The sequence below is a fragment of the Tarenaya hassleriana genome, unplaced genomic scaffold, assembly GCF_000463585.1.
Source record: "Tarenaya hassleriana unplaced genomic scaffold, ASM46358v1 Cleome6, whole genome shotgun sequence".
NCBI classification, from domain to species: domain Eukaryota; kingdom Viridiplantae; phylum Streptophyta; class Magnoliopsida; order Brassicales; family Cleomaceae; genus Tarenaya; species Tarenaya hassleriana.
The window spans coordinates 3,359,492-3,381,705 of record NW_010968505.1 but is presented as its reverse complement, the minus strand read 5'-3'; the positions used below and the strand labels follow the sequence as shown (position 1 = coordinate 3,381,705).

The 22,214-nt window shown below is 36.5% G+C and overlaps 5 protein-coding genes, 1 non-coding gene and 1 pseudogene across 7 annotated transcripts in view; 4 read left to right on the top strand and 3 right to left on the bottom strand.

Annotated features, from left to right (window-relative positions):
* LOC104799293 (metal tolerance protein C2) overlaps positions 1 to 642 on the top strand; it is a 4,457-nt gene extending 3,815 nt beyond the window's left edge. Inside the window, exons 10-11 of the mRNA XM_010521729.2 lie at positions 127 to 216; positions 318 to 642. Coding sequence (XP_010520031.1) covers positions 127 to 216; positions 318 to 419 — 192 coding nt within the window. The 3' untranslated portion in view covers positions 420 to 642. The remainder of the gene's footprint in view (positions 1 to 126; positions 217 to 317) is intronic.
* A 69-nt stretch (positions 643 to 711) lies between these two features.
* Positions 712 to 2,783, bottom strand: LOC104799292 (probable L-type lectin-domain containing receptor kinase S.5). Its single transcript, XM_010521727.2, has one exon. The coding sequence runs from the start codon at positions 2,697 to 2,699 to the stop codon at positions 723 to 725; it is 1,977 nt and encodes a 658-aa protein (XP_010520029.1). The 5' UTR covers positions 2,700 to 2,783; the 3' UTR covers positions 712 to 722.
* A 4,281-nt stretch (positions 2,784 to 7,064) lies between these two features.
* On the top strand, positions 7,065 to 8,773 carry LOC104799291 (peroxidase A2-like). The gene is made up of 4 exons (XM_010521726.2): positions 7,065 to 7,370; positions 7,468 to 7,659; positions 7,991 to 8,156; positions 8,259 to 8,773. Exons 1-4 carry the CDS (start codon positions 7,125 to 7,127, stop codon positions 8,675 to 8,677), a joined length of 1,023 nt encoding a protein of 340 aa, XP_010520028.1. The 5' UTR covers positions 7,065 to 7,124; the 3' UTR covers positions 8,678 to 8,773.
* Positions 8,774 to 10,514: 1,741 nt separating this feature from the next.
* LOC104799290 (protein trichome birefringence-like) lies at positions 10,515 to 13,665 on the bottom strand. The gene is made up of 5 exons (XM_010521724.2): positions 12,431 to 13,665; positions 12,019 to 12,211; positions 11,706 to 11,899; positions 11,453 to 11,611; positions 10,515 to 11,098 (listed from the first exon to the last, which is right to left on the bottom strand). Exons 1-5 carry the CDS (start codon positions 13,477 to 13,479, stop codon positions 10,744 to 10,746), a joined length of 1,950 nt encoding a protein of 649 aa, XP_010520026.1. The 5' UTR covers positions 13,480 to 13,665; the 3' UTR covers positions 10,515 to 10,743.
* A 4,717-nt stretch (positions 13,666 to 18,382) lies between these two features.
* LOC104799287 (thioredoxin-like 3-1, chloroplastic) lies at positions 18,383 to 19,600 on the top strand. 2 transcript variants are annotated; one of them, XM_010521722.2, is made up of 5 exons: positions 18,383 to 18,788; positions 18,879 to 18,953; positions 19,040 to 19,121; positions 19,209 to 19,226; positions 19,311 to 19,600. In XM_010521722.2, exons 1-5 carry the CDS (start codon positions 18,481 to 18,483, stop codon positions 19,407 to 19,409), a joined length of 582 nt encoding a protein of 193 aa, XP_010520024.1. In that variant the 5' UTR covers positions 18,383 to 18,480; the 3' UTR covers positions 19,410 to 19,600. The 2 variants fall into 2 exon arrangements, with proteins under 2 accessions (XP_010520024.1, XP_010520025.1); XM_010521723.2 differs by having other exon boundaries at positions 18,384 to 18,788; positions 19,055 to 19,121.
* On the top strand, positions 19,436 to 19,517 carry TRNAS-GCU. Its single transcript has one exon. It is a non-coding gene; the product is annotated as a tRNA-Ser (tRNA).
* A 46-nt stretch (positions 19,601 to 19,646) lies between the features above and the next one.
* LOC104799289 lies at positions 19,647 to 21,657 on the bottom strand (annotated as a pseudogene).
* Between the last annotated feature and the right edge of the window lie 557 nt (positions 21,658 to 22,214).

The following is a 22,214-nucleotide window of genomic DNA, read 5'->3' as shown; positions in this document are numbered from 1 at the left end:
AACTGTCGACCCCCCCCCCCCCCCCAATTTCCATGGATCTTGATCTTCATGCTTCATCCCGTGTCTCGTGTGGAGAATGATTGACCTTCATTTCATTTTTTTTCTTTCTTTTTTGTTTCTGGGTAGATTACTTCTCGTGAAGAAGTTACAGAGGTTTTACAGGCTCGGTTTTGGGAGCTGGTCCCTGGCTACACCGTCGGCTCTCTCACACTTCAGGTACCCTCTATTTCACTAAACTGATGAATACATATTCATCATTAGCTGCATGGGTATTCGTGGTTAAACTTGTTATTATCTTTTCCGTGCGTTGATGGTAGGTGAAAAGCGGAACAGATGATCGTCCTTTACTTCAGTTTGTGTATGATCTGTACCATGATTTGGGTGTACAAGACTTGACCGTGCAAACCGATTTCAGTTGAATACGTCACCCTGAGATGTAAGAAGAAGAAGAAGAAGGCCTCTTCTGGTTTAAAGATAACGACTTTGTTGCATTGCACTTCATTAGGTATACAGTAGCATCTTCTTCTAGTTACAATGATACATACGAATCCCCATTATTCAAAGACAATGTCATGGCTGCAAATTTCACACTTACATCTTAAAACAGCACTTGCTTCTGTTTTCAGAGGCCTTTTTTCAGTATCTACAACGAGACAAGCTTTAAACTTTACACTAATTCTTTAAAAAAGGTTCAACCTTTTTTTTTTTCCCTTTCTTCATGCCTATCTTCCAGTGATCTCAGTGAGCGAATTGATCTGGCTTCCGGTAAGAGAGTAATCCAAGTCGCTGAAAGACGGCGGCATTGTCGGCCAGACGAAGGCCGGTCTCTCTTTCGGCACATCTGGTGGATGCATTTCACCTGTCAAAACCTTCAAGACTGTTCTCATGGAGGGTCTCTTGTTTGGATCAGGATGACAACAGGCCAACCCTAACAGCAACACACTCTTCATCTCTTCCTCCTCGAAATCGCCCTCCAATCTCGGGTCTGCAGATTCAAAGATCGTCCCTTTTCGGTATAATTCCCATAACCAGTTCACGATACTGTTGTTATAGTTCTGTTCTTTGGAGAAATGAGTAGGTTTCTTCCCCGAGACAACCTCGAGCATCAGGACTCCGAATGCATATACGTCTGTTTCGACTGTCGCTCTCCCGTTAAGGAAAGTCTCGGGAGCCATGTATCCCGGTGTTCCAGCTATCTCTTTCGTCGAATGATGCGTCATTTCGCTCTGTTGGATCGCTCTTGCAAGCCCGAAATCTCCGAGTTTAGGGTTGAAATCCGAGTCCAGCATCACATTGCTCGCCTTTATGTCTCTGTGAAGTATCCTATTGTCGCATCCGTTGTGAAGGTATTCCAGTGCGTGAGATAACCCTCTTACGATGTTCATCCTCGACTCCCACCCGAGAGTCGACGACCCTCGTTTCGTCGTCCTGTCTTCCAAGAAAAGGTACCTGTCTAAGCTTCCTTTCGGCATGAACTCGTAAACAAGTAGGAACTCTTTCTTCTCGTAGCACCATCCGAGTAACTTGACCAGGTTCTTGTGGTTTAGATTTCCGATCGTTTTGATTTCGGATATGAACTCTTGCTTTCCTTGATGCGATTTCTCGGAAACCCTTTTCACCGCTATGTCTCGGTTCTTCCAACTTCCCTTAAACACCATCCCGAACCCTCCTTGCCCTAGCTTGTTCTGAGGGCTGAAGTGGTTTGTGGCTTTCTTCAATTCTCTCAGCTTGAATTTCCTCGGGTTTATAGCGCAATGATCGATCTCTGCTTCTATATCCGACGGGTTTTCCTCTCCTTCCTTTGATCTTGACCTCAAATACCGGACCGATCCAAAGAGCATTCCAGCCAAAACAACAGAAGCAATCGGGATAGTGATCCAGAGCCATAGCAGCTTTGAATCTCCGCCGATATCCAAACCCTCGAACCTCCATGATTGTACGCAGTTCAGCTCGGTTTCGTTCCCTGTTGATGCCGAGAACCCAACATAAACCTTCTCAGGAAGATATGCAGAGAGATCTATGGCGTGAGAAAACACCAAGTTCCTCGGATCCTGTAATGGGTCTGCCTTCTTATCCGTGGAGACATAAACAGATAGATTCTTACCATCGTACCGAATATGAACAGCGAGACTAGATCCCGCCGAGATCCTGATTCCGTGGCCAGTTAAAGATTCTTGAACGACAGAGCTGATGCTGTTCACATTGAGGCCGACATGGTTGCTGTCAAGATCTTCAGGAAAGCTCTTCCTCGTGTCGAGCTCAACAGCCACAATCTTGGAACTCGCTGACCCGTTCGTACTGCCGTTGACTAAACCGAGCCACTGGCCATGGCTGTCTGCAGGAGGAGGCGTGTCGGCCGTGAGAACAAAGGCCAGGCCTTCACCTCCTGGGTCAGTCTGGTTCGAGACGTTGATGAGAAAGGTGGTGTCGAAGGTGGCGTTCTTGTCTTTGGTCCACAGCCTGAAACGCTTCTTGTAAAGGGCACGACCTGAGTGGTTCGTTAGAGGACCTCCGCGAACATCTGGAGTCACTTGGATCGCGTTTAGGACAACGTACGAGCCGTGTTTGATCAAATCTGATTCGTTGGTTTCGTTGAAGAGAGGGAAGTTGAACCTCAAGCTCTCGACTTTTGTCTGAATCCTGCATGACAATGCTATCGCCATGATCAGAAGCTTAATAATGGGTAGAGAAATTTTCATTTTCTTTTCTTTTGGTGTTCTTTCTCTTTTTTTTTTCTCTCTGATTTCTGCAGTTCTCTACAATGATGTTCTTGTGGAGAGACTGCAAAAAAAATTGGGTTTTGAGCAATTTCATTATTTATTTTGTTGTTTTCTTTTAAAAAAATATTGATTAGATTTAATAATTATATTCGTTTTTAGACATAATTGACTATTGAATTTATTTTATTTTAACGTGAATAAAATAGTCGTCAATGGTGGTGTGACTTAGTAAAAATGGAAGGAGGTTTAGGGAATATTTTGAACATTTTGTCGCGTTTTTATTTATTATAGGGTAAACTTTGGAATTGTAAGGAAAGAGTTGACATTTCGCATTTTAATTTGATTACATTTTCACCAACTGACCATCCATTTCATTGTTTATCACAATATTCTATTTTGTCTCAACTCAAATTGGATTCTGTCAACAACGCTGATCTTTGATTTTTCTTCCACAAATATTTTAAAATCTTGATTGCTATTATTTTTTTTGTGCTACTAAACTCAAATTTTCTATTTTTTTTTTGTAATTTTGTTATTTTTACTAAATCTATTGTTTATTTTAAAAAATAAATTACAAATGTAGAATTTATTGTACTGGGAGAAAGGTCTTGTGTTAATTTTGTCTGATCCATGCTCAAATCTCATTTTTAAAAACAGTATCATTAAGCCCAAAAATAGGATTTTGTGTTGGAATTAATATATTTATGTAGTCTAACTAATTTGGATTGTTGAATTTTAATATTAAATTACTAATTTAAAATTAGATATTTTGATGGATAAATGTTTAGTTAAAATAATTGAGGTTTGTAGAAAATTCCATGAACCAAGTCCCATCTTTTTCAAAGTTAATCACGATTAAATTTTTATCCAATTAGGATTTGATTTTTAAGACGAACGTTATTAGATTTTATTGAGAAGTAAATTAGAGAAAGTGCATTAACAAAAAAAAAAAAGTAAATCATAGAAAGGAAAAAAATAAGTCACACAATTAATATGATTCGTTATTAGATTTTTCTACTTAACTCTCTATCCAATTTTTATCTTGTTAGTCAGTCCTGTTATCGAAGACTACTACTACTTAGTGTCACGTGGTGAATTTCTATTATATTTCATTTTAATAATTTGTATAATATTTTTTTTAGTGTCCAGGTTTTCATTAAAAAACTATAATTTTCTAAAAAAAAACCTTAATTTTAACCAATTGATTTTTTTTTTTAAAAAAAAAAAGCTCATGATGCATGTATTGCATAGAGAGTTAAGTAGAAAAACCATATTTTGCCATTTTTTTTATAACCATGATGGAGCCTTCGATCCGAGATTATATCTACCTTAGATCCGAGATCAACCTTTGTATATGGACTATTTTGGTCCCGAAATTATATTATTTTCCATCAGTGGAATCGAATTCAGGAATTTGAGGATGATTCACTTCTAAACAAATGGATTGGGTGAGTTCGTAGATGCACCAAAGAGGAGAGAATCTTCCATTAAATTTGACTACAAACGATAGAGAATGCCGATCTGTCCGCACGTCGGACAAATCTCACGAAGACAAAAGTCACACAATTAATATGATTCTTTTTTATTTTATTATTTTATTTGAACTTATTATTATTAAAAAATAATAATAACGTTCGGAAAATTCATGGAAACAACAACACATTGTCGTTGTCAGATCCATACACCTCATCTTATTGAATTATTAATGCTTATTTGTTAGAATCCTTACACTGCAATCTCCCACAAATGCGTGTTTACTATGTCTAATATTCGCAGAATATCCCTAATATTAAATATTTATATATATATATATATATCCCTTGACAACGCTATATTATATATTGAGAAAATTTGAAAAGATTACAATAATACATTCTATATTCAGATTTGATTATATTTGTATTGTTAATAATTAGACTTTATTTTTAAGAGTGAATTTCATATCTGGATAGGTCCCCGTACCCTTATAATATTTTTCTAATAATAATATACTTATAATTCATATATGTATATAATTATAGAATCTTGGTATGTAGTATCATAACTTGGTTTATCTATCTGGCTTTGACGTTATTTATATTTCTCGACAATGGTATTTACACGAGCGATAGTGAATAGTCTTGATGTTATTTATTTATTTTTATTATATTATAATTATTTTAAGAAAATCGTATTTCCATTTTTTAAAAAACAATACTTGGATGGCTAGCTCTTGAGTAACGCACCATTTTTTAACTCTTTTTTCTACGAGGGATAGATTGTTTCACTGAAATAGAAATTGGTCTATTTGGTCCGTGTTTAATTTTTCAACACTCTTGTAGTCACGCACATATTTTTTTTATTTCATTATTTTGTAACCATTGATGCAAATCCTAAATTCTTTAAATTTCCAAGTAAAAGACAGTTTTGGTGGGAAAGCCATTGGACCACAAAATAACCCTAATTAAATATCACATTCGTAAAAAATGTTATTATTGTATTTACAGATATCAATGTAACGCCAAACCAACGTTTTGTAAACTGTAACACAAATACAGATATTGCGTTTGTGATTTGAACAATCGGCCCGCATGTCATCTGTCTGCAAAATCACAAGCGAAATAGTTGTAGCAGCAGACCTAGAAAAATGTATAAAAAGAGACAATAATTATATATATATATATATATATATAATTTTATAAAATCAAATTTTATTTTTATAAAGTTTGTAAAAAAAATACTATTTTTTAGTTAATTAAAAGGGATCTGTGACCCATCCCATAGAAGGTAGGTCCGCCTCTAAATAGCTGGAACATTTTTTTTTGCACAAAACTAAACATATAGCACATAATCTTAAACAAAATTAATTCGATACAAAAATTGAATTGATATATTTTTTTATGATAAAATTAACCCATTGAAGATAAATACAACATGGATCTAATATGAAAACAACAAAAAAAATTTGAATAAAAATGATATAGTATTTAGAAAATAATAGAATGAATATAGCTAGTTGTTATAAAAGTGCATGAATATAAAGCCAACCTAGATAGTTCAACCGGTGAAATGGGGACGCAAAACGTCTGTCCCGCCCCGAGTTCGAACCCCAAGTTGGGAAGGGAGTGCATAATTCAAATCATATGGCTAGCTTCCGTCCCCGGAATTAATCCGGCAAAACCCGGTTACCAAAAAAAAAATGCATGAATATAGCTCCTATGATAATAACAATTTAAACCCGAAAATAATTCAATAAATGTAATCGAAAACCGAAATGATCAGCTCTATTAGGAAGCATATTATAAACTCTATGCCATATAATTAGCATGATTTCGATGTCAAAACAATCTTTTTAAGTGACTCTCAAGCGACAGTTTTCAAGATTCTTAATCCAAATTGGTTAAGTAAACGTCGGAGGAAACCTTATCAGATAATTATAATGTCTGATTTGTCATAATAATACAGCTGTAATGACCCACCAACTCTCATCGCATATTTAAAATTTTCAATGCATGGATCTGCTGAAAGAAAATCTTATTAGCCCAAAATATTTTTGGTCTTGATTTTTTTTTTTAGTATTTTGTTTCGAAATCAGTTAATTTAATTTTAAGATAGCTATACTCAATCGATTTTAAATCATATTTGATTTCGGTTTAAGTACATATATTATATTATGAGTGGTCATTTTGGTTATTAACTAAATAATCAAACTCAAACCAAATGAGACATAACTATAATCAAATTAAATCTAACATATAAAACGAACGGTTATAACTTCTTTAAACCCAAAAAAAAATCCAAATCAAATTGTACCAAATCGGGAAAAAAATAATCAAAAAAATCGATAAACTTTTTTTTTAAAAAAATGAATTTTTTATCATATAAAACCGAATCTTAAACAAACCAAACCGAATTAATCCAAAGTTAATATAAAAAACAAATTGGTTATAGTTTTTCTATAACCAAAATAATCCGATCGAAAAGCCGAGATGACCACTCCTAATTTATATATGATTTGGATCATTTTTAATCGTATCCGATCCGGTTTATTTTTTAGCATTGTCTACCTCTTTAGAAGATTTTAAGTTTAATATAATTACACCACTTTTTGGCTAACCGCGTGGAGTAAGTACAATAATGCAACAGATGGAGACTAAGTAACAGAAGGATTATATTACTTTTGCCGTAGAAAAAGGCCAATAAGCTTTAACCAGCTTTTCGATTTTTGTTTTTTTGACTAAGTATGCAAAAGACACACTTAATCTTAATGTCTTATTCGATTTCCATCACTCAATTTAATTAGTAAACATGATTAACGCGGTGATTAACTCTTTTCCACGTGTATATATTTTGGCCACGATGCAGAAAGCTTCAATCCCAAAAAAAAATCTAAGTTTTTTTCCCCTCTCTTATTGCTTATCTTCAATGGCTTCTCTTAGAGCTGCAAACTGTTCTTCTAACCGTGATCTCTTCGCCATGACCTTGATCGTTCTTCCTCTCGTGTCGTCGATGTTCGGAACCTCGTACGGGCAATTGAACGCGACGTTTTACTCGGGAACGTGCCCTAACGCCTCGAGTATCGTCCGTAACATCGTTCAACAAGCTCTTCAATCCGATCCAAGAATCGGGGCAAGCCTTATCCGCCTTCATTTCCATGATTGCTTCGTCAATGTAAGTCTCATTCCACTAGATGCGAACTCTTTGCGCTACAATGTTTCGTTTCTCGACGTACTGATGAAATCCGTCTCCGTCTTCTTGATCTCGAAAGGGTTGTGATGCTTCGATCTTGCTCGACGGCAGCGGAAGCGTACAGAGCGAGAAGAACGCTGGTCCGAACGCCAATTCGGTCAGAGGGTTCGGAGTCGTGGATAATATTAAGACAGCCCTCGAAAACGCTTGTCCGGGCGTTGTTTCTTGCGCCGATATCTTAGCTTTTGCCTCTGAATCCTCCGTTTCATTGGTGACGTCTTTTGGGCCTTAATGGGCCTTAAACATGGGTCCATATGTGGTTTGATGTATTCGGCCCATTTAGAGGGCCCATTGGCAAGTCAATCTTCAAAGTAAAAAAGAATGAGCACCCAAGATCTAATATAAGACCACATCACATCATATTATATATATATATATATATATAAGAATACGTATTATTAGCATATTGTACATCTTAGTTTGTAGATGATTACAGTAGAAAACCCTAAGTTGAGATCTGAACGATATTATGATAGTGCTTATATATATATACACACACACGTGCATGTATGTGTTCATGAAGTAAATGTTGAATTTTTCAGTCGGGAGGTCCTTCATGGACGGTGTTATTGGGAAGAAGAGACGGTCTAACCGCGAACCAGGCAGGTGCAAACACGTCGATTCCTTCTCCTTTCGAAGGATTGAGTAACATAACCGCTAAATTCTCTGCGGTCGGGCTAAACACTAGCGATCTCGTCGCCTTATCTGGTAAATCAAAAACCCGATATAATATCGATACCTACCTTGCTGCTCAAGTTACCGACTTGTAGATAGAAACCCTAAAACTGTGAATATCCACAATCTGATCAGGAGCTCACACGTTCGGGCGAGCGCAATGCAGACTCTTCAGCAGTAGGCTCTACAATTTCAGCGGAACCGGAAATCCCGACCCGAGTTTGAACACGACGTTTCTGAACAGTCTTCAGCAGCTGTGCCCTAGAAACGGATCTGGCTCCGTAATTACGAATCTCGATCTCCAAACTCCGGATTCTTTCGACAATGCTTACTTCGCGAATCTGCAGACCAATCAGGGGCTTCTTCAATCCGACCAAGAACTGTTCTCAACTCGAGGCGCGGCCACCGTGGCGATCGTTGCTTCTTTCGCAAGTAACCAGACGTTGTTCTTTCAGGCGTTTGCTCAGTCTATGATCAACATGGGAAATATCAGTCCCTTGACTGGGAACAGCGGCGAGATTAGACAAGACTGTAAGAAGGTTAATGGCAGCTGAAGTTGAGTTTAAAAAAATTTTGAAACTTTTTATTATTATTATTATTTGTGAGGTGATGTTTAGTAAAATCACTATATCAACTGATGTTCTCTTTTTTTTTTTTAATGTTTCTGAAATGGTTATTAATATTCGGTATTCCAAGATAATTAATATTATTGGAAATAATTGTATTCTAGATTCATGGTACAAAATTTACCGATACACAGTTCAATAAAATGAAAAAGGTAATAAAGCGGTAAGAATATTTTAGATTTAATTATATGAATAAGTTCTACCATATACGTTTTCATGGGTCAACATTAATATTCGCTTAACTTTTAAGACATAAATTTCCAAAAATACCAAGAATCGTCATGAACAAATCCTCTTATTGAATCATGAATTTCCAAAAATACCACCTAATATATAGGGGGCAAAGGACACGAGAAACCAAATTTACTGAATTTAGTCACAAGGTGAAAATTAATTATATTGTTGCATGTTATGTGTGCCATCCATGTATTTTAGGTTAATTTTGGATCATTTCAACCCTGTGATTACACATTTGCATGCCAACAATTTACGTGAGTCATCATTTGTGTATTATAAATCATTTTTTTAAAAATGTATATAAGATGGTAAAAAAAATATTGTATTGTTTATAAAATTTCTTTGTCACTAATATAAATATAATGTTATCGGTTGCAGAAACCCAAAAAGAAAAATAAAGGTGTGATTGCAAGAATATAACTCGTAACACGTTATTTTTATTATAATGTAGTCGGAAATTTGAATATTGCTTTTGTTATGATTAATGTGGATTAATATTAATCAATAAAAATAAAGGAATGTACCCAACAGATCGTCATGTTTACCACTGCTCTATCAAGACGGCCCAAAATACAGTTATTCCCAGATTGGGTTCGGGGCCAACTCTCAAGGGTAGGAGGTAACTCTCAATCTCATTCGATTCCTGGCTGGTGGGGAGGGAGGTAATTTCTGGGTTTATATGATCCATATACAAATGCTGCTCCCGGATCGGAGGTTTACCTAGTCAGCGTGCTCGAAGGTTAGCAGCTAGGAGTCTTCCGTTATAAAAATAAAAAATAAAATAAAGGAATGTATCAGATTTATAGAAAATATCCGCGACAATAACATTGTAAAAGATATTTTACATAAGCATTTACTCGTGAGATTTATATATTATCATCTTATTATATCCTAAATACTCAGTAAAATATTATTTTTTTTCTCCAAACAAATTTTACATCGTACGGCTCCTCGATCTTATAACATATTCATCGTGGTTGTCCTGGCTTCCGAAATTCGTACCTCAATGAGTTCCATGTGATTTTTTTTAGGAAAAAAAACTGGTTATGCCACGTGGCGAAAGGATGCACCAGATTGGATCGTGACACGGAGTACAAGAAAATTTAACCACCAACAGTCAAATGTCTGATGACTTTTCTCCCCTTTTGGAAAAATAAATATTATTTTATAAACTTTATATAAAGAATATTGACATTTTTTTTTTATTTGAACCAAACATCCCATGTGACATCGACCGACCCATTTCCAACACATATATACATATATAGTTTCCATATAGTTATTTCATAATTTTTCGGATTTAAAAACGTAAAAATTCCACCAACATTACATTATATTGTCGGTGATTCATTAAATTCCGCAGCACTTAATTGTGCACTTCTTCTTGAACTTTTCAAACTCTCCAATAATATAAATAATTAATAGCAACACAACCACCAAATTCAATGGCTGATAATCTCTCCAATAAAATAAATAATTAATAATAAAAACGCAACCAACAAATTCAATGCTTCATAATAAATTATTATTATGTAATTAATAAATTATTACTCTTTAGTAACAAAAACATTTACAACAGCTTTAAACCGCCCCCCATCAAAAGATTACACCTTTTTTTTTTTTCAGATATCCATAAATCTAGTTTCTCTCTCTCTCTCTCTCTCTCTGCACATTTCAATGACGGTAAACTGTAAATCTCCATTTTTTTTACTCCGAACACAACGTGGAAATGGAAACAAGCTCCAAAGTTCATACCTTTAGGGTTTTCGCCTCGCGTTTCCGAGTTTGCCGAGTTGCACAAGCAACTCGGCGTAGAGGATTTCATTCCACGAGTCGGGTACCCCGGGAAGGCACCAATGGCTGCAGTCTTGGTACCTCAACGGCGATCTCCGCTCTTCGGGCGATAGGTTTTGCTTCCTGTAGATTGATGGGTGACCGTCCTTGCGGTAATCCGTCAATCTCGTGATGTTTAGATACGTCACGGGCGTCTTCATACCCTTTATGACCCTCTCTAGAACCTGCATTTTAGGCGGGTACGGCGTGAGGTACGTCTCATTCTTTATCGGTTCCGTCTCGCTATCGCAGGCCCCTCCCGAGTTCCATTGCCCGCCGCTGGAAAGAAAGCAAACTTGATGAATTTTAGAACAGGTTTCAAATTTCAATTAGGGTGGCCAACTCGGTTAATAACCGTATAATACACAATCATATCTAGACCGAAAATGATACAAAAACCGGACGGTTATAACATTTCTAAAATATAAAAAACCACAAATACTGATTTTGAACATAAGCGAATCAAAAATAATAGAAAGATCCGAAAATTCCTTTGAAAAACGAACCAAAACGAACAAAATTCAATATAATTACCGAATCTTTTAAAACTGAAATAACTCAAACCAGAAATGACCACCCCTAGTTGAGTAGTTTCAAGGATGTAAGATTCAAGAGTCACAGATCTTGTTTCACCTGAAATGTGATGCGGAGTATCCCCGGAATAAAACGAGGGATTTGTCCGGATTCACGTTCTTATCGACCCATCGAGACCAAGTCGTCAAGGCTTTCCTGAAAGCTTCGAGGACGTTGAGTTCGCCGTACACATGACTGCCCTCTTGGTAATAATCCTCCCTAAGAAACATTTTTACACATGGACCAGGTCTCAGTCCCCGAACAAGCAAAAATACACGAAACAAAACCCTAGACACGGGATTAAGAAGGTTACCCTTTGGACGTTTTCTCATGAGTCCACCAGTGTCCGGTGTTGAAGATGATGATATCCGCTCCTTTGTATTGCTCGGAGGATCTCCCGACCAAATCTAACCGCAAAGTCTCCTTCTTTGTCCCGTTCTTGTCCACGACCTCCCATTCTTGGACCAAGAAAGGCGAAACATAGAATTCCACCGTGCAGTCATAGTCCTTATACGCATGACCATAACATATCATGGATCAAAAACCCGAAAAACCAACCAATTCAAATGAATGTGAAATGCTGCGATCGAATGATTTCGGTACGAGGATTTTGAAGCTTTTCTTACTTTGAACACGAAAGAGTACTCGGCTTCTCCACGGAAATGATGCCTTCCATTGGCCTCAAAGACTTTGCTTTGATCTTTCACTGATCCTCTAAGGATACAGACGAGAGATTCCCACATGTTCCGATTTAGCGAATCGCCGACGAACACAAGCCGTCTCCCTCTGATCATCTCCAGCAAATGAGCCCCGTTTAACCTATCATATACATACACATACACATACAGATTCATATTTCCTATAGCCACATGATAATCACAGAAAACTGCAGAGAAAACTTTCCTGGAAAAAAGTCCAAAGCATTATATTATAATGAAAATGAATCTAGATTTGGATTCAAGGATCAAAGGTATCAGAACCCATCAAGATAATTCATTTGGTTCAGAAGCTGTAAGAAAGACGAATCCGATAACGTACCTTGGCAAATCACACTTCTTGGGTTTCCACTTCAGTTTCTGAAAATCCTTGTCGGGTCTTCCATTGAGGATGCAGTTGAACTGTTGATCGATCAAGTTACACGAACCGGGTTTGTAAAGTGGATAAGATTCGTCCTTTACCCACCCTCCATCAAAGAAATCGCAATTCTTAAGAGACTCTTTCCATTTCTCGATCTCTTCCTTCACCGAAGAGCCCGAGTCACTCTTGTTGCTCTCTTTCTCCGGCGGAGAAGCCGGTGGATTCAAGGCACTGAGATCGGCTGATTTCGGCGCCGGAACTGCTGTCTGGTTTGCCTTGGAAGCTTGGTCTTTGTCTGAATTCGGAGCACTGACCTTCGCGTTCTTCGAATTCGACTGTTTCCCCCCTGCTTGATCACTCCGTGACTGATTACTCGATCCGTTCAGTGATTCATCTGAAACTGGGGACTGATTGGTGCTGTTTTTCGTAACTGGGTTCGTCTTTTTTGCGGTCGGAGACTCAAAGGTTTGATTTTTACCAATCGAACCCGACTTGTCAGAGATGGTTGATTGCAATGTGCCGTTTTTAGGAACTGAGCCGGGGAAACTCGATGTCAGAGCCGAGAAATTGCCAGTTTCAGAAACTGGGTCGGAGAAATTCGATCCGGGTTTCGAAGAAACAGCGTCACTGGATCGATTATTCGGCTGCTGCGACGACGACGAAGTAGCATTCGGTAGAACATAAGAGAAGATCGAGGAGAACTGAGATCTGTATCTGTCGGCGGCGGAAGATCCACCCCCACCGCCGGAATCTCCGCCGTAGTCCGCCGCGGAGGAGGACGAGAAGAGGTTAGAGAACCATGGAGAAGACGAGTTCGGAGATGGGCTGAAAGCAAAGAACACGGTGAAGGCCACGAAAGTGATGACGGAGACGTAGGCGAAAGTGGATGCCTTTCTGGGTTTCACGGCGGTGATGAGGCTCTTGACGTCGGCGGCAGCGGCGGAGACAGCCGTGGTTGCTCCTCCTCCTCCGCCGTTTATGGGCATGTACTTGACGGAATCCGACGCCATTAACGACAACGGAGCTTTCTGTCAGGGGGTTTGTGCGGCGAGCGAGGACTCTCTCTCTCTAGAAGTGAGATGTGACTGTGAGTTGTGTTTTGTGTTTGGTGTTTAGAGAGAGAAAGTGAGGAGAGAGAATGAATATTTCTAGAGAGAGAAAGGACAGTTGTCGTCGACGACGAGAGGACTCTCTTCAAGGTTGCGAGTTAGATAAAGTGGCATTTGTTTAGGGAACGTCGTTAAAGCTAAGGGCTTGTGGAATTACCCTTTGTTTTCTTAGAAATTACGGGTAGTGCCACTGAGAGGACTTGTCGGTGAAGTCTTGGAAAGCAAAGGGTCCATGGACATATTGGCCATATCTCACATGAATTGATAATTAAATACTTATATTAAGTACCTTTATAGCATTTTTATATTATTTGATTTTTATTTTTGGAAAGGCAGTCGAATATAAATCTGATTTGGACACGTATTAAATCTCAAATATCCCAATCAGATTCAATTTGACAATTTTTAAAAATTTGTACAATATAATAAAATCATTTTATTCCAATTTTTATTTTATTCTATAACTTATTATTCAATTCACTATTACTCGACTTTACGATAATATATAGTAGAATAATTTACTTTAATGAAACTAATGTTATTTGACTGGTTAAAAAATATGGAAAATGATAAATTTATGAATCAATCTTAAAAGGAAGAAAAAATACTATATAATATTTTTTTTGTATATATATAATATTTAAAATATAACATTAAGAATTAGTACGTACAAAAAAAAGGAATAACCATTGAGAAAATTAAACTTTATGAAAAACCCACATGGATAATTTACCGCTAAACAACCCGACTAATGTATAAACTTTGCACTTAATATAATATATTTTCACGGTTGCTAAAATAAATTATTTAAAATTTTTTTTAAAAAAAAACAGAATAGCGAAAATCATTGGAGTGGCAGAGTTTGTAAATAAAGGGGAACCGTAGAATGTATGCCGGAAAAACCCTTGAGAAATTACATTTGGGTGGTTAGTGGAACTCTTCGCATCAACAACGCAGATTTAGCGTTCTGCGTGTGGGGCCCGTTCGTCGACCGTACTTATCCTTATTTGGACTCCATTACGCTTTTAGTATTATAGCTTCAATAAAATATAAATCTATATAGGAATGTATGTGTGTGTGTGTATATATATAGGTGGTAGCACTGTAGTCAGTAATATTCCTAACATTAGTTTTAAAATTTTAAATAATTTTATAAAAAAATTAAACTAATATATGCTTACCTCACCGTATCATAAATATTCTAATAAAAACGAGTCATAATATTTGACGTTGAAATTTTTTTTACAATTTTTAATAAACTATAAAAAAAGTCACGTATACTTTTATTTAAATCTAAAATATAATTAATATTAATTAAGTTTATTAGAATTTATTAGTTTTAATTAAGGATAAAATTAAAAATTATTTTTAAAAAATATTTAGAAAACCTAAAATGATAACTATTTTAAAACAAAAAATTTTGCATATAACTTCAATTATTTAGAAACGTTTTTATATATATTGCGATGCGTTCCAGTTATATTCAACATTTGTACCTGAGATCAGATCATGTATCATGAGATTTTTGCCAGCAAAAAATAAATGATATAATGGAATGAGAATATAAATAATATTAATTTGAAACAATATGCCATTTTATAACGTGATTCGAAAATGGAACTCAATTATTTCAAATGAGCATTACAAAAATCTTCATAAAAAATATATATACAAAAATCAGCCGACAGTATACAAAAAATGTGAATCGAGGAAAATAAAAAAAAATAAGTAAAATAAGGAAATAGGAATGGACCCTTCCTCTTCACCGACGGGCTGAGTGTTGATTGGTCAGAGCTGAAGCATCACATTTGTTTTTTATTTTAAAAAAAAACCCACCGTCACGAGTATTTTTTTTTTCGAAATTCAATTTTATTTATTATTGACAAAATTATTATTTGGTTGATTTTAATTTATCACCGTTTTGCAACGATAGATACACAAACGTACTAGTTATACATATATATGAGATCTAAACTAATATGAATATTGTCTTATCTGTTTAAATTAATTTACACAAAGTTAATGAAAATTAACGTGGATATTATATTTTATTTTATAATATTAATATTTTCAATAATAGCTTTTTTAGTATGTGATCAACAATTCGTGTTTAACAAGATTTTTATTTAGGCATATGATAAGAATAAAATAATTATTTAGACAAATTTGTCGAATTCATATAGCAATTTCTACCTAAAATACGATCACCAAACAATTTATTCGGTCACATGTGAAAGCTTTCACAACGGCTATCATAAGTCAACAATCCGTACTAAAAGAAATTCGAATAAAAAAAAAGAAAAGTTCGAATAATAAGCTAATAAATATCAATAATTTCACAATTTCACGGTATATTTTTTATTAAAAGTTTCCGACCATGTCAAACTATTTGATTTTTTTTAGATTTACTACACTTAGTTATAAAAATAGTTTGCTTATTTTTTTTTAATCAAATTTCTATTATTTTGACACCTTTAACAAATGATATAAACTAATTTGTATACAAATCCTTTAAAAGACTAGTCAATTCATAAAAAATTAAAAAACAAATCAACATATGTATTATTATTATTATTATTATTATTATTATTATTATCGCCATGTGTGAACCGTAGGTGCATGTGGTTTTGGTCACTATAACCAAATTTAGGTTTGACGAAATTTAAATAGTGTGATTCATAGTCAAAATTACCTTTGACCAAGAAACTTACCGCGTCGAGTCGAACACCAACACGTCACATTTGAATCCTGGGGATGTGAAAATGAAACTAAATTTAGGCCATTTCCATTATTTTCTTATTCTTTCTTATTATTTTTTTTACCACGAATTATTTTGCCATATATAAAAGCAACTAAAATTTTCATTTATAAAAATACTAACAAATAAAACATAAAGCACCAAAAATAAAATAACATCGGAAAATGAAGTTTATGTGCTGCAAATGAATCATATGAATATATCATTTGTTACATTTTTATTTAAGAAATTAGTTATGTTTTCAAATTTTGATATATTAAAACTTAAAAACTTTGTATAACAAATAAATCATAAATAAATATTTGAATCAGTATAAAACCAATCTACCATGACCATGGAATCATGCAAAAGATAGTTTTTTCTTAAATATTTGATTATTTAAATATCATATTTCTTATTTAGAAAACTATATATTTATCTTCTCTTTATCGTTATAATCATTACTGCGAGTCAAAATAATTGTTCTTTTTAATTTTACGCAAATTAAATTAAAATACTTTTTTATATATTATTGATTTAATATATTGTAGTTTTAGTTTAAAAAATATGTATTTTGAAAATTTAAATATTAGATTGAAAATTTATCTTCAATATCTATGCTGGGTATGTAAAATGAAAGTTAGACAGTTGTGATAGGAATAAATATGTTGAATAAAATATTGGTTAAAAATAAGTTATGATAGGCATTTTTTCGAAAATATAATAATTACAAAAGGTTGGTAAAAAGAAAAGCAAGGCAGGAGGTTCATTCAAGTCCACCCATTTTGGTTATGATTTTTTGTTCATTCGCACACGCGGGTTTAAAGTTCATGGAAATGCATAATAGCTGAAGGGACTGAAACCACGCAATTGCATTGTCTCTTATAGTCTTGTCATGAACTACAACAAAACTCAACCTTTCCTTTCGGAGAATCACATCCCGAACCCGAACCCGAAAACCGAACGGATCCTACGGAAAATAAGATCCCTCCATCCCCTCTCCGTGCTCTCCACCACCGTCGCATTCCCATATCTGCCATCAGCCAAATCACCAGATGAAAACTCAAGTGTACACTAGTAATGACATCACCACATACAAAGAAACTCAAGTAGGCTGGAACAAAGGACACAGCTCATCTACCCTCGAGGGTTTCGGGCATAAATTTCATACTCAGAACACAACCTTTCTGAATCAGCAAAGGCTCAACCTTTCTGAGTAGAATGAGATCATGGGCAAAGCATCAAAAGCAAATCAAGCTCGTGGTTACGGGTCTAAGATTCCCCCTCGACTAGGTTTTCTAGATTCAAAAGCCCTAACTCAGCATCAAAAGCAAGTCAGACGAGGACATTTCATCAACAGGACACTCACCTGTCCTCTTCGGGAATATCGGTATGAGTCAGCTTGACAATGGTGACCCCTGCTTCAGGCTCCTCTAACGTAAGCTTCATCTGAAACATTTCATCAACAGAAGCATATACGTTGAACAATCATCACACCAATCAACACAAGAAAATCATCGAATTTCTATATATATATATATATATATATATATATATATCACTCTTTAAAATTACTACTATAAGAGTTCGAAATAGTAAACAAAAAATATCGAATACTTAAATTGAAAATTAAGTTATAATGGGTTTCAAATGAAAAAAAAAAATTTCTTAAACGTACCTAAAATTCACATGATATCTATCAACAACTTGATTTGATATAACTAAAACGATTCCCATTGTCAAACAATTTTTACCAACTAAGTATTAATTTATTTCATTTTAAAAGTTTGGAAATGTGAATATTAAAAGAAATTATAATATGGTGTATATATATAAGATTAACAATAAATATGCAGAAACTAATATATATATATATATATATAAACGCAACGCTTCAAAAAATTTTAAATACCGAAACGTAATGTTGCAAACGCAGAACGCCGGAAAAGGGAAAGGCAAAAGCCAAACGCACCCTTAATATTGTGGACCCCACCTGAAACCCAATCTTTCGGATAAGCTTCTTCGTCCTCTCCTCCTCCTCCCCATACTTATTATTTTTCAAATCTTTAAAAATCAAAACTTTAAAATATCTCAAACCAAAAGATTGAAAATTTTCCATGGAAACGCAAATATCTCATTGACGAATTACAAGGGGAAAAAAAAAGATGTCAGCTTTGGCACCAAACCCTCAAATTCTAACGAGACAATTTCAAAGTAGAAGAGGGAAACAGCAACGATTCATGAGGAGACAGATCAGTAGTTTCTTGAGAGAGAATAATTCTGGGATCTGCAGTCCCAGTTCTTGTTCTTGTTTTAGGGTTCATGAGGAAGTGAAGATTCGGAAGAGGGATTGGAGAGTAGAAGCCTTTTGGTCGAACTTGTCGAGGCCAAGTACGGTGGAGATGGAACCCATAAACGACGTTGATGAGCTCGACCATGTTCTCTCTCACCCGCAACCTGTCATCATTGAATGGTAATAGCATATATATAGTATATAGTTAAAGGGTCTTGTGATATATGTATGTATATATACATGTGTAAATTTAAGTGAAAATGATGGTAGGATGGCTTCATGGTGCCGGAAATGCATTTATTTGAAGCCTAAGTTGGAGAAATTGGCCGCGGAATATGATACCAAGTAAGCATGTTCTATATATATAGATATGTGTATGCCTTTTCTACGTGTAATTAGAGATATGTACATGTAATTAGATCACAAAATAGAAACGAAAAATGCAGAATAAAGTTTTTCTACGTGGACGTGAACAAGGTCCCTCAAACTCTGGTGAAGCGTGGAAACATCTCGGTACGTAACCTTCTCATCATCACCATCATCTAAAACATATACATATACCTATCGATTTCTCTCATTGGCCGATACGTATATGTGCAGAAAATGCCGACAATTCAGGTACTCCTCGTACTCTCCTGATTTGGTTTCCTCCCCCGCAAAAACCAGCGATGAAAGACTGAAGGGTGTGAGAAAAATGCGCAGTTGTGGAAGGAAGGAGAGATGAAAGAGGAGGTGATAGGAGGCCACAAAGGATGGCTTGTCATCGAGGAAGTCCGGCTCATGATCTGCAAATATCTCTAATCTCTCCCTTTACATTTCCATCAGAAGTCGCTTTGGCCGAGTGGTTAAGGCGTGTGCCTGCTAAGTACATGGGGTTTCCCCGCGAGAGTTCGAATCTCTCAGGCGACGTTTCTATTTTTGCTTTTTTGTATAAAAGCACACGCGGGTTTAAAGTTCATGGAAATGCATAATAGCTGAAGGGACTGAAACCACGCAATTGCATTGTCTCTTATAGTCTTGTCATGAACTACAACAAAACTCAACCTTTCCTTTCGGAGAATCACATCCCGAACCCGAACCCGAAAACCGAACGGATCCTACGGAAAATAAGATCCCTCCATCCCCTCTCCGTGCTCTCCACCACCGTCGCATTCCCATATCTGCCATCAGCCAAATCACCAGATGAAAACTCAAGTGTACACTAGTAATGACATCACCACATACAAAGAAACTCAAGTAGGCTGGAACAAAGGACACAGCTCATCTACCCTCGAGGGTTTCGGGCATAAATTTCATACTCAGAACACAACCTTTCTGAATCAGCAAAGGCTCAACCTTTCTGAGTAGAATGAGATCATGGGCAAAGCATCAAAAGCAAATCAAGCTCGTGGTTACGGGTCTAAGATTCCCCCTCGACTAGGTTTTCTAGATTCAAAAGCCCTAACTCAGCATCAAAAGCAAGTCAGACGAGGACATTTCATCAACAGGACACTCACCTGTCCTCTTCGGGAATATCGGTATGAGTCAGCTTGACAATGGTGACCCCTGCTTCAGGCTCCTCTAACGTAAGCTTCATCTGAAACATTTCATCAACAGAAGCATATACGTTGAACAATCATCACACCAATCAACACAAGAAAATCATCGAATTTCTCATCAGAACAATCAGTGAGGAAACCCCATTGCTGACCGTTGAATCAAGGCCATCCGGCCAGCTTCCGAACCGCCATTTCTGGACGATCAATTTGCCTTCTTGAAGCTCCAGGTTAGTCCCAGTGACCGACCCGTCGAACACGCTGATCGACCCACCAACTTCTTTGCTGATCTTGGCATTGCTCTGCGTGAAACCCTTCCACCCATTCTCATCCATCAGAATCGCATACATGTTCTTAGCTCTGCAATTGAATTTCTCCGTCAAAGCAATCGTCTTGAATCTCTTCTCCTTCTTCTTCTTCTTCTCATCATCCGCCTTCTTCTTCTCCACCGCAGCCGCAGCCGCAGCCGCCGGAGAACCACCACCGTCCTTCGCCGCCGCAGATGCAGATTTCGGAGTCACCTTCTTAGCCTCTAGTTCGTCCTTGCACGGACCCCCTTTCGCCAGGGAAAATCACTCTAATATACCAAATGTGTCGCACCCATTTCAGTGATGCCAAAAAAAATCAAATTTTTTTTTTGAATTCTATACCACTTTTAGACTTAATCCGTCCGAAATAACCTTTTTTTTATATTTTTTTCGATTTTATTACGACTGTTTATTTAGAATCAATTGCAATTGTATTTAGAATCAATTACGACTTTACAATTATAATTACACGGTAAGGGTAATATGGTTTTTTCGATAAAAATTTAATGGGTTATAATTTTTTTGGGTGTATCGGGAGAAAAGCATGCGACACTTTTTGGTACATCTAAGTGATTTACCCCTTTCGCCATGCACTCGACATAAACCCTAACTTTCTCCAGAATCAACGGCTTCCCTTTGGCCACCATCGCCTCCTTCAACGTCGTCCCGATCGGCCCTTCGTCCTTCACCGAGAACCTGATCTCCGGATCCTCTCCGGCGTTCTCGTCGGAGATGTACGGCATCTCAACGAAACCGTCGGCCTTCAGGAGTGTTTTCCCTTCCGAATCCCTCGCCTCACCTTCCTCTCGTACCCAGGAATGATCGTTCCTTTGCGCACATTGACGTACGCCTCGCCGTCGACCTTCACGATCCGCTTGATCTTGATGAAGAGGTCGCCTTCTCCGGCGAGGACAATGGCGCCGGAGAGATGCTTGTTGAAGAAGCTCCGAGACCATTCGAGACAGTTCGTCTCCGCCCAGTGCCAGTTATGGACGTTGGTGCCGTCGGATCTCTCCTCCACGATCCACCGCTTGTCACCTTCGCCGTACTTCGCCATTGTCGGAGCTCGTGAACGATATTCTTCTGTGTATCAAAGAAGAGAAGGAAAAGCAGAAGATTTCGGATGGAATTCGATTGATATTTGGGTGAAGAAGCAGCTAAGACAAGAGAGACGAAGACGAAGACCAAGACCAAGAAGATGAAAGATGAAAGCGAAGGAGAAATTAATTGAATTTAGGAGCCATTTTAGAAACTGCGCTTTCTTTTCTTTTAAATGACAAGGAAGAAACAGAGTTGGTTTGGAATGTGATAATCTTTCAATGTAAAAATAAATTAACGAAGAATATAAGAAAAACTTGTAAATATATATATATATATATATATACAATTTTTTTTCTACATAATAATACATCAAATATTTAGAATCTTTATATCAATATATAATTTTTCAAATTCTCCTACAACTAATAATAACAACAATAACAACCACAACACTTGAAATATCTGTCAAATTTTGGAAATATAAATATAAGAAAAATTTGCTGCAAAAATATCATCAACGGCCTTTCTGCTGCAACCGGTGCCATTAATGTGGGATATATCCAAATGAGTTTTGCTCTTCAGCTTTCATATTCATTACAGAACCTGAAAAAACAGAGTAGAATGGCTTCAGAAATCAAGGAGGATAAGGTTATATATGGCACAGACACGACAAGTCTTACAGCCAAACAAGGTCCCCCCCCCCCCCCCCCCGCCCCGCGCTT

What these genes read in the sequence shown, in the direction of transcription:
- LOC104799290 (XM_010521724.2), bottom strand. Translation starts at nt 13,479, where the DNA reads ATGGCGTCGGATTCCGTCAAGTACATGCCCATAAACGGCGGAGGAGGA. An exon ending in AGTACTCTTTCGTGTTCAAA is followed by an intron (nt 11,900 to 12,018) that starts GTAAGAAAAGCT and finishes CATGCGTATAAG; the next exon opens with GACTATGACTGCACGGTGGA. An exon ending in CATGAGAAAACGTCCAAAGG is followed by an intron (nt 11,612 to 11,705) that starts GTAACCTTCTTA and finishes AATGTTTCTTAG; the next exon opens with GGAGGATTATTACCAAGAGG.
- LOC104799292 (XM_010521727.2), bottom strand. Translation starts at nt 2,699, where the DNA reads ATGAAAATTTCTCTACCCATTATTAAGCTTCTGATCATGGCGATAGCA.
- LOC104799287 (XM_010521722.2), top strand. Translation starts at nt 18,481, where the DNA reads ATGTCAGCTTTGGCACCAAACCCTCAAATTCTAACGAGACAATTTCAA. An exon ending in CAACCTGTCATCATTGAATG is followed by an intron (nt 18,789 to 18,878) that starts GTAATAGCATAT and finishes AAATGATGGTAG; the next exon opens with GATGGCTTCATGGTGCCGGA. An exon ending in GCCGCGGAATATGATACCAA is followed by an intron (nt 18,954 to 19,039) that starts GTAAGCATGTTC and finishes ATCACAAAATAG; the next exon opens with AAACGAAAAATGCAGAATAA.
- LOC104799291 (XM_010521726.2), top strand. Translation starts at nt 7,125, where the DNA reads ATGGCTTCTCTTAGAGCTGCAAACTGTTCTTCTAACCGTGATCTCTTC. An exon ending in CTGAATCCTCCGTTTCATTG is followed by an intron (nt 7,660 to 7,990) that starts GTGACGTCTTTT and finishes TGAATTTTTCAG; the next exon opens with TCGGGAGGTCCTTCATGGAC. An exon ending in CGATCTCGTCGCCTTATCTG is followed by an intron (nt 8,157 to 8,258) that starts GTAAATCAAAAA and finishes CAATCTGATCAG; the next exon opens with GAGCTCACACGTTCGGGCGA.